Genomic DNA, 9,872 nt, shown 5'->3' with positions numbered 1-9,872 from the left:
GTGGTTTCATTCGATCACACGAGCGTTAAATGTTCGAGAACGTTTGGAAATCTTCTCAGCTCGTCATGTACCAGGAGAGGGTCTCAAGGGATTTCGAACTTCAAACTAGATGGACAGCACTGGTTCGAGCTTGAAAAGATCGAGCTCGCACTAAAAGACTTCTTCGCGGCAACTATGCTTGCTGAAGGAAACAAGACATCCCTCGCTGACTGGTTTTCGACTTTGGACTGTCTTCTCCGCGAGATCAACGAGACGAAGGATCACTACCATGACATTCACGAGGAAGACGACGACGACAACTTCACGTGGAGGTATCTCCAAGGTTGTGCAGATGCTGCGTGGTCAAAGTGCGAGGATTACAGCAACCGACAACGGAATTGGCAACATCGATTTCCTGAAGATACTGATCTTCCGCCAGCGTATTACGCAGCTCAAGTACTCAATCCGTATCGAAAGTGGGCATGGTTCAGGCAAGAATGGGTTCTTCAGGGCGACGAAGGAAGACAGAAGTGGTATGAAAGCGCACAGCTGGCGGTGAAGCAGCTCTGGGAGACAGAGTATAAGGAAAGTACCCTGTTGAGGCGCTACCACCTCCAGTCAGGAAGGACAAGGATCCAGACCCAGCATTCGATCGGCAGAGGGAACATAAGCGCATTCGCATAGACGGCCCGGCTGCTGCCACCGATCTGTATGAGCAGTATATTTCGACCGACCGGCTGCATGACGAGGAGGCAGGTTGCGATGAGGCCATCGCCTATTGGCTATCCCGTTATGACTCGCAAGAGACCTCGCCCGCTTCGCTCTGGATCTATTTGCGGTTTCCCCAATGTCAGATGAGTGCGAACGGCTGTTTAGTAGCGCAAAGCTTGGTATAGTTGATCGTCGAGGTAGGCTTAAGGCAGATATCATAGAGGCTTGTGAGTGTCTACGTGCCTGGTATGGGAAGCCTCGGGCTGAGGATAGCGAAGATAGCGGGGATAGCGAGAATGAAAGCGAATAAGCGATCAAGTTGACAGCTAGTAGCCAATACATTTCCCTATTTTTGCAACCCGCCTCATTCTGAGCGGTCTTGGCGGTATTACTGGTATTACCGGTAAGCCATACCGGTAAGGATATCAGCAGGTGGTATGGTATGGTATAGAGGTCATACCATACCATACCGGACCATTCCGATCACTGGATCGAGCATAAGGTTTCAGGAACTGACACGGGCGTGATATGCGACAATATATCTAGGCAGGCAGCCGCGGCAGCGGCGTTGGGAAAGCGCGCGCCAAATTTTGGTGGCGGGGTATTCTTCCAAATGGGGCTTAGGTCGGGAGTGTATGTTTGAAAATCAGGAGTGTATGTTTGATTACTCCCCAAAGTACCACCCTCAAGTACCCCCCTAGGCTTTGTTGGGTTTCGCCGCGACACACCCCCCAGCGGCGACGGCGTCGTCGGCGCTGAAGCTCGCGGGAGCCCGCAAAATAGCCTAATTGAGGATATCTTGTGGTGTTATGTTTCCTCCCCATCCTATTGCCCGTGGCCTTGAAGACATCATGATCCCGTTGCCTCCACTGCGCCCGCCCTCTTGCCTTTGTTTCCGGAATTGTTCCTTGACTTCTTGAATGTCTGTTGTGACAGGTAGGTCGAGGTTATCGTGAAGTTGAAGACCAGAAGCCCTTGGTGGGCGTCTCTAAGGTGGCTGCACCCCCTAGAGGTTGCCCTCATGCTGCTATCCCAATCTATCTCGTATATCCGTCATATTCAACGCCGCACGGAATTTCTCGAATTTTCCTCGTGTGAGGGCCTTTGTGAAGCCGTCGGCCGGCATGAGATCGGTCGGGAGATATTCGACGAGAAAACGACCGCGCCGGAATTCCTGCTTGAGCCACATGCCTTGGATATCGACATGCCGTAGCTTCGTTGAGATCCTGAAGCCCTCGTCGACCACTAGCCGGATCGTCTGGAGGTTATCGCAATAGAGCTTCAAAGGCCCAAGGTCCAGATCGATGTTTTGGAGCAGCCTTTCCAAGGCGATGCTTTCCTTGACTGTCTTTTCAAGCCCAAGCAACTCGGCCTCTGTGGTTGACGTTGTTACCGTATCTTGCAGGCTTGCCTTCCACACCACTGGTCCGCCATAAAGCATCATAACGTAGCCTTGTGAGGAGCAGCGTGTTTCTTCGTCGTCGGCGAAAGAAGCGTCTGAGGCGATAACGAGGGCCTCAGCAGGGGCGAGTCCGTCGAATTCGATTGCGAGAAAGCGTGTTGAATAGAGATATTGAATGCATTGGTCTGCTGCATCGTGATGTTGCGGGGAGGGATTGAGGAGGTGCCGCGCCAGCTGCGAGGCTGCGAATGCCACGTCGGGGCGCGCTGTGACAGCTGTGTACATGATGGAGCCTACCTTTTCCTGGAAGCTTTTGATCTCCCCAGGGGTGGCCTCGCCATCATGCTTGCGGAGCCGCTGGAGGGGAAGCGGAAAAGCTGGTGTTCTCGTGAGGTCGGCCAGGTTGAACCTCCGGGCGATCTTCTCGATGTAGGCGTCTTGACATAGCCAAATCTTCCGAAGATCGCGATCACGGATGACCCTGATGCCGAGATACCAGCCAAAAGCTTCCTCGCGAAGCTCGTAGCGGCTACGAAGATATGTCGCGATGTCTTCGGTGTAGGTGCCCCGCGGGCTGAGGAGAAGGATGTCATCGACGTACACCAGGATCAACACTACGCCGTTCGTGAAGACGCAAGGCTCTTCGGCTGTGCGTTTGAGTCCTTGTTGCTCGAGGACCTGTGCGATCTCATTATACCACAGCAGCGGAGACTCGCGTAGACCGTAGAGAGCTTTGTTAAGCTCTGCCACCATCGTCACGATCTCTCCCGGTTTGAGGAAGCCCAGCTCAACGTAGCCTTTTGGAAGCTCCACAAAGACCCGTCTCAAATCCTTATTGATCTTCGTGTTGAGGAAGGCGTTGGCGACATCGAATTGCCGCACGTCGAGGTCTCGCTTGGCGGCAACTGCCATAACGGTGCGGAAAGTCTTCGCGGCGAGCGTAGCTGCGTACGTCCGCTCGTGAAGGCTCTTTTCTTGAAGGTCTCCGCGTACACAGATGCGAGCTTTGCAGCGAACAAGGAATCCGTTGGAATCGAACTTGTAGTCGAAGACCCATTTGAGTGGGATTGGGGTCGAGGTGGCCTTCATCCGGTGGATGAGGCGCCAAGTGCCTCGTCTGATCAAATCCCTAAGCTCATTGCGGCAGCCCTCCTTGAACTCTTTGCCGTGTGGATGATGATCGAGATCCTGATACCGCTTGGGCAGTCGGATGAGGGTATCGCGGTGCGGCTGCGAGCGTTGCTCGCAGGCCGCTGCAAAAACAGAATGAAAAGTGATAAGGTCGTCATGCCCGTATTCCTCATCGTTTGGAAATGCTGCGAAGGCAGCGTTGGGTGGCCTGCGGCGGCGAGAGCTTCGTCTGACTGGCTCGGTGCCATAAAGCTCTGCCTGTGTGCGACGGCGAGACCGGCCTGGTTCCTCCGTATTGCATACAATTGTGGATTGTTCGTCTAGATCACGGTCCATTTGATCCTCGATTACTTGTCCCAAAGGGCCTGATTCCGTGCCGCCTAGGTCTCGCGATGACGGGTCACTAGTTGGGTCCCGCGATGTCGGGTTGAAGGTGTCATCGGATCCCTGGGGCGGAGGCTGTTGCCGCAACTGTAGCGGTGGCGAAGCTACAATTCGGTTGCGTTCGGCAGTGGGTTGTGAAGGCGTGAGTCGTGCCTGTGATTCCGGGGACGGTGAGGGAAGTCCCGTCGGAGGCAGACTTAGTGACCCCTTCGAAGGACTTGCGAGGTCCTTGGAGGGTTGATCAAGTGGTTGGGGGGCAAGCGGCTCTTGGAGAGATGCTGTTGCTGGCTGTGCCTCCTCCACCCCCGAGTTCTCGTCACCGTCAACGTCTAACACGTTGTTGTCAAATTCCTCGAGGAAGTCCGCCAAGACGCTCTCGTCGGCGCGCTGTAGAGGCAGCTCAACGGCTTCAGCAAAAGGGAGATACTCTCGAATTGGGATCGTGAGATCCTCAGTTGCCGGGTCGAAGAAGAGCTCTTCGTTGAAGCGGACGTCCCTCGAGAGAATGACGCGTTGTAGTTGCGGCACCCAGATACGGTAAATGTTACGGGCATGATACCCGACCAAATAGCCGATGTGGGCGCGCGGGTTAATCTTGAAGGCCTTCTTGTGAAGGTTAGCCTTGTGATCCTTGTGAAGTGGGTAGGCGCGGCAGCCGAAGGCGTAGATGCCTTCCCATGAGGGACGAAGGTCTACACGCCTATGTGCGGTGACTCCTGCCGCGCCGTACCAACGGAGATGCCTATTGAACCACTCGTCTAGGACCTGACGAGGATCTCGCCAGCCGTTCCTCTCGCTGGGCAAGAGGTTGTGTGTGTAGGTGAGGGCTTGATATGCCTCTGGCCAGAGATTGCGCGGGAGCTTGCCCATCACCGTACGCACGCGTTGTTGAATTATGCCACCTGGCCTTTCCGCCCCTCCGGTGGGCTCTTTTGTATGGGGAGGCGGCAGCTCGAGCATGATGCCCTCGTCGGAGGCCCACGCCTGGAACGGCGAGACCTGTTGATCTTCGAGGTTGACGAGAGCGCGTTCGTTGTCGAGCTTAAAGGCGTTGATCAAAACACCACAGTGCCTGCGAATTCGAGCTTCGAAGTCGATGAGGATGTCTAACGCGTTGGACTTCCTAGCCATCGACCAGCAAAAGAACATGCCGCTGAATTCGTCAGCTGCGAGTAGAATAAAGTTATGGCCGTTGTAGCCTTCCTCGAAGGAGAAGATGTCGATGAAAATCCTGAAAAATGGGTGTGCCGCGCGTCTACTGGGGCGTCGCGAGACCACTTCGTGGGCCTTGCCTTGGGCACAAGCCTCGCACTCAATTGAAGTTGGTCCCTTGATTTGTACTCCAAGCACTTGATCACAGAGATGCTCGAGCACCCGTGGGCTCGCATGCCCCGAACGAAGGTGTCAGAGCTGTGCGATGTCAAGGCGAGGTTGGGCAGGTCGCGCCGACCTTCGTGTGGGCTGCCTTCTTGGGCGGGCGTCTTGGACTGCAGAAAACACGCACGCCGCAGCTGTTGGAATAGAAAAGTACTGCGAAAGAGGCTTCAATTCGGCAACTGTGAGGCCGTATTTGTATACCATCTTCAGCAATATACGGTTGCGTTCCATTGTGCCGAATCGTATCGTATTATCGAGGCCGCAATGCCAATAACCCTCCTTCCGAAGCTTGTCTCCCGATATCAAATTCGTGTGGAAGCCCGGGATGAAGGCAACGTTCTTTAGCACAAGATCGCGAGTGCCTGGGCCGTCGGGGCCATTGAGAAGTCCCTTCATCACGCGGGTGCCACGGAATTGGACCTGGATCGCGGTGTCACCTACCAAGACGTCGTCCAATGTGCCGGCCGGCACCACATCTCGAGTAAGAAGCTCTCGCGAGTTGATGATGTGGGTGCTAGCGCAGTTATCATAGAGGGTCGAGTCTCGAAGAGGATGAACCTGCGGCATCGTGCTGAAGGCTGCCTGGGTGTCTTCAGCCGAGTGATCAAGGACCATGTGTGCTGATGGCCACGGAGCCTCGTTGGAGGCATCGCCAGACGAGTCTTTGGCCTTGGCCCTGACGGCTTCTACCACAGACTTCCAACGGGGAAGAGGCATCGCCTCGCGACACTTTGCAACACGGCTGTCAACCGCGTGACGGCTGCTCTTGCCGTTGACCGCGATCTCCCAAGCGGCACAGTCCACAGGCTTCCAGGAATGATTCTTCTTGTTGAACCCACAAGCACACTCGTGACCCTTGTTGTCCTGCGGCGTGCCTGTCGAGAAGGCCGCGGGCGAGGTCAAGGTCTTATTCTTGGCGTTGTCACGGCAGACTTGTTGGAAAAGGCGACTAACGCCCAGGAGGGTCATCGTGACCGACTTCTCGTATTGTTGCTCACGAAGGGTGCGAAGCTTCGCACGAGCCCATTCCGCGTCAATGGTTACGGCAGCCTCGAGGAACTCTGTAATGGCTAGAGTGCCCTCGAGGTCAGGTATTTTCATTCTTGTGCCTTCGAGATAGGCTCGTTCCCACTGGTTGAACCAGTCGTCGGGCTTGATTCGTTTAGTAGTAACTAGAGCCTTCTTGTAGGCGGCTCGCGCTTCTTCCGTGCGAGAGGAGTCAGAGATACCGAATCGTTCCTGGAGCTGTACGTAGATCTCTCGAAGAGTCGCGTCGCGAGAGATTACACGCACGTAGGCAGGGTCAACAGTCTCGAATACCCAACGTTCTAGCTTGGAATAGGCCTGCCTCTCTTGCCACCAAGCCCGATACTCCTTGTCTGACTGTTCAACCTCGAATTTGAGCCAAGTAAGGTCCTCAAGGGTAATCGTCTCATCTCCTTTGGACTCTTTAAGCTTTGCTAGTTGTTCTGTGAGCTTCAGCTTAGTTGGCTCAACTGGCGAGAGGGTTGTAGCCTTGTCGATGTATTTGTACACCAGGAGCGACTTGGCATGACGAAGGAAGAGGTCTTCCCAAGGATACCAGTCTGTAGACTTCGCCAACGTCACCTTTGTTCCAAGAGCTTCGAAAGCATCAGACATCGTGAGTGTTATGGATGATCAAATGGTTCTAGGCAAAGAAGGGTCGATTGATTCCTTTGCTGTTGTGTTGTGCGGTGGTGAGGTCGTTCCATCGCCTGTAGGAAGTGCGGAGAAGTGAGACAATGTGAGGGGTTGCGAGGGCTCGGGTGAGGAGTAACGAAACATGCACGGACGATTTCGAAACATGCACGGAGACTTAAACCCCATTTGGAAGAGTAGGCGCGCACCACAATTTTTCCGGAAGCAATGCAGCAAATGCATCCTGTTGCTTCGTTGTCGGGTGGCGTGAGCTCCGTCGGGTGGGCTCTTTGCCGTATAGCTCCCTTCGGGTCCTGCGAGGTCGCCTTGTCCTCGTGCTCGCGTCGACCGCGTCGGCACTGTCGACTGAGCCATCCCCTTGGGTTGCTATTCCTTCCTGTCTTGCCGTTGCTGGCAGTTGGGCCGCCCCTGTACTCCCTTCAGATGTGGCCTCATCTGACAGGTCGGGTGTGCCAAGCTCCACGTGTGGCGAAGAAGTTGGAAGCGAAGAAGGCGTTCTAACAGGACTGTCAGACATGTGATCAGATGATCCTACACCGTCTGAACCCTCGTTAGATGGTGCCTCGAAGCCTAACCCCTGCGACATCGATAAATCTCGTCCAGGTCGCCTAGGTGTTGCTTCGGGCGTGAATGGAGGGGACCACGCGAGCCACTATCTTCCTTTGGTTGTGCAGCGTCCAAAGGTTCTGTGGTAGTCCGTGTGTCTAGTCCTCGGCGGAAAGTCCCTCTGGAATAGGGAAAGGAGGATTGGTCGAGCCGCTATCTGCCTGAGGTTGTGCAGCGTCCTCAGGTTCTGCGGTAGTCGGCACATCTAGTCCCTCGTCTGCGAAAAATGGAGGGGGACCACGCGAGCCGCTATCTGCCCCCGAGTTTGCAACTCTCAGAGGTTCTGCGGTAGTCGACGTGTCTAGTCCCTCCGGCGTGAGATCTCTTCTTGGGGCAGGTTCTGGCTCTGCACGAAGCATCTGATCGTCCATCGAGATAGCTAATCTCGTGGGATATGCGGTGCTCTGGCCCTCCACCCCCGAGATCGAACCGACGGGGTTAACTTCAAGGATTTGTTCATCGAATTCCTGCAGGAAATCGTCCAATATCGCGTTCCAGTCTCGTTGGATAGGCAGTTCAATAGCCTCAATGGTCGGCTTGAACTCCGGTATCGCGATTTGCTGGTCCTCTGTTGCAGGGTCGAAGAATTGATGTTCATTGAACGTAACATCTCTTGACAGAATTACCCGCCGAAGCTTGGGAACCCAGATGCGGTAGATATTGCTGCTGTGATAGCCAACCAAATATCCTACATGTGCTCTGGGGTTGACTTTGAAGGCGTTTTTGGAAATGCCTGCCTTGTAGTCGTTGATCAGAGGATACGCTCGACATCCGAAAGCGTACTTGCCTCTCCACTCTGGTCGTAAATCTTTCTCATAGTTAATATCTGTCCCTACCTTGCCAAACCAGCGGAGATGCCTGTTGAACCATTGATCACATGATTCCTGAGGGGTTTTCCACTGATTTCTGCGGCTTGGAAGGATGTTGTGAAGTTTGACTGCGGTCTGATAGGCTTCAGGCCAAAGGTCACGAGGAAGCTCGCCAAGCATTGATCTCAGGCGTTGTTGGTTTATGCCGCCTGGTCTCTCTGCTCCCCCTGTGGGCTCCTTTGTGTGGGAGGGCGGCAGCTCGATCTCGATACCTTCTTCCTTTGCCCAGGACTGGAATTCCGAGTCGCACTGTTCCGGTAAGTTAACCAGCGCCCTCTCGTTATCCATCCTGATTTTGCAGATCACAACTCCACAGTGACGCTTGATTGATGACTCGAAGTTCCGAATGATGTGGAAGCACTCGGTTTTTGACGCCATCGTCCATGAGAACATCATTCCGCTATATTCATCCGTGACAAGGAGAACATAGCGATGACCATTGTAAGCCGCAGAGAAGGTGAACACGTCTAAAAACACCCGGTGGAAGGGCTGTTTTGACCGGTTGGGCGACTCTCTGCGGGAGATCACTGTGTGCGCTTTACCCGTTGCGCACCCAATGCACTGAACCGTTGTTGGACCTTGGATTCGGACTCCGTTGACTTGTGGAACCATCTGATCAAGGACCTTCGGGCTTGCATGCCCGGCCCTGAGATGCCACAAGGCTGCCGTTGCAAGCCTTGGTTGTTGTGGATCCCTTGAGGGCCGGCGCCTTGGCTGGTCGGCGTTAACGTCTCGAATTGATGAAAACACACACGCTGGAGCACTTGGGAGAGAGAAGCAAGATGAAAGAGGCTTGTATTCAGCTACGGTAAGACCGTACTTGCTGGACATATTCATCATGATCTTGTTGCTGGCCATCGTCCCAAAGCGCAGCGTGTCGTCGAGGGTGCACGACCAATAGCCAAGGGCCCGAAGCTCGTTGCCGCTGATCAGGTTAGTATGGAATCCCGGCACGAAGGCGACGTTATTGAGGACCAAATCTCGTGTGTTTCGTCCGCCCGGGCCGTTAAAGGCATTCCTCATGATGCGCTTTCCTCGGCACACGACTTGGAGAGCCGTATCACCGACTAAAACGACATCAGAGGCGCTGGCCGGGTGGACATCCACGAGAAGATCCCTGTTGTTGACAACGTGCGTGCTGGCGCAATTATCGAGAAGCGTCGAATCGCGGAGTGGGTGGACTTGAGGCATAGTCGAAAAGGCCAGCTGCTGCCGCCCTTCAGGGGTTGACTGATCAATGACCATTTGGGCCATTGGTGGAGGCCACGACGAGTCTGCACCCCCTGAGGCTGGCTTCGCTGCCTTTACCGCCTCGATAAGAGTCTTCCACTTCGACGCTGTCATCGCGGCTTTGGCCTTCTTCATGCGGTCTTCTCGAACCGGGCGGGTCGAATTGGCGATCCCATTGACGGCAACATGGAGAGCCGTGCAGTCCGTTGGTGCCCAAAAGTGCCGATTCTTAGCGAGGCCGCATGGGCAATCATGTCCCTTTTCTGACGAAGAGGAAGGATTTGTCGTTGAAAACGCCCCTGATGATGGCTTATCTCTGACGTTGTCGCGGGCAGCATCAAGGAACTGCCTGCCCACTTCCAATAGAGTCATTGACGATTTGCCAGTGGCGCGTTGATCCTTGCGTAGGTCGTCCTTATACCTCTTCGCCCATTCCAGGTCGAAAGTCTTGACTGCTTCCAAGAAATCCCCTATGGCGATATCCCCCTCAACTTCGAAGATCT

At 54.6% G+C, this 9,872-nt stretch overlaps 2 protein-coding genes across 2 annotated transcripts; both read right to left on the bottom strand.

Moving 5' to 3' along the window:
- Window positions 1-1,717: 1,717 nt before the first annotated feature.
- Window positions 1,718-6,625, bottom strand: HRG_09758 (reverse transcriptase (RNA-dependent DNA polymerase) domain-containing protein; the record flags this gene model as incomplete). The annotated part of the gene is made up of 6 exons (XM_044868229.1): window positions 1,718-3,345; window positions 3,628-3,670; window positions 3,911-4,278; window positions 4,342-4,838; window positions 4,958-5,094; window positions 5,186-6,625. 6 exons carry the CDS (start codon window positions 6,623-6,625, stop codon window positions 1,718-1,720), a joined length of 4,113 nt encoding a protein of 1,370 aa, XP_044716810.1.
- A 743-nt stretch (window positions 6,626-7,368) lies between these two features.
- Window positions 7,369-9,393, bottom strand: HRG_09757 (uncharacterized protein; the record flags this gene model as incomplete). The annotated part of the gene is made up of 5 exons (XM_044868228.1): window positions 7,369-8,078; window positions 8,148-8,428; window positions 8,501-8,539; window positions 8,693-8,785; window positions 8,960-9,393. 5 exons carry the CDS (start codon window positions 9,391-9,393, stop codon window positions 7,369-7,371), a joined length of 1,557 nt encoding a protein of 518 aa, XP_044716809.1.
- Window positions 9,394-9,872: the final 479 nt, after the last annotated feature.

Source organism: Hirsutella rhossiliensis (assembly GCF_020360975.1).
Source record: "Hirsutella rhossiliensis strain HR02 chromosome Unknown scaffold00013, whole genome shotgun sequence".
In the NCBI taxonomy this organism is placed as follows: Eukaryota; Fungi; Ascomycota; class Sordariomycetes; order Hypocreales; family Ophiocordycipitaceae; genus Hirsutella; species Hirsutella rhossiliensis.
Note: the sequence above shows the minus strand (reverse complement) of the source record. Positions and strands in the feature narration are given on the sequence as shown.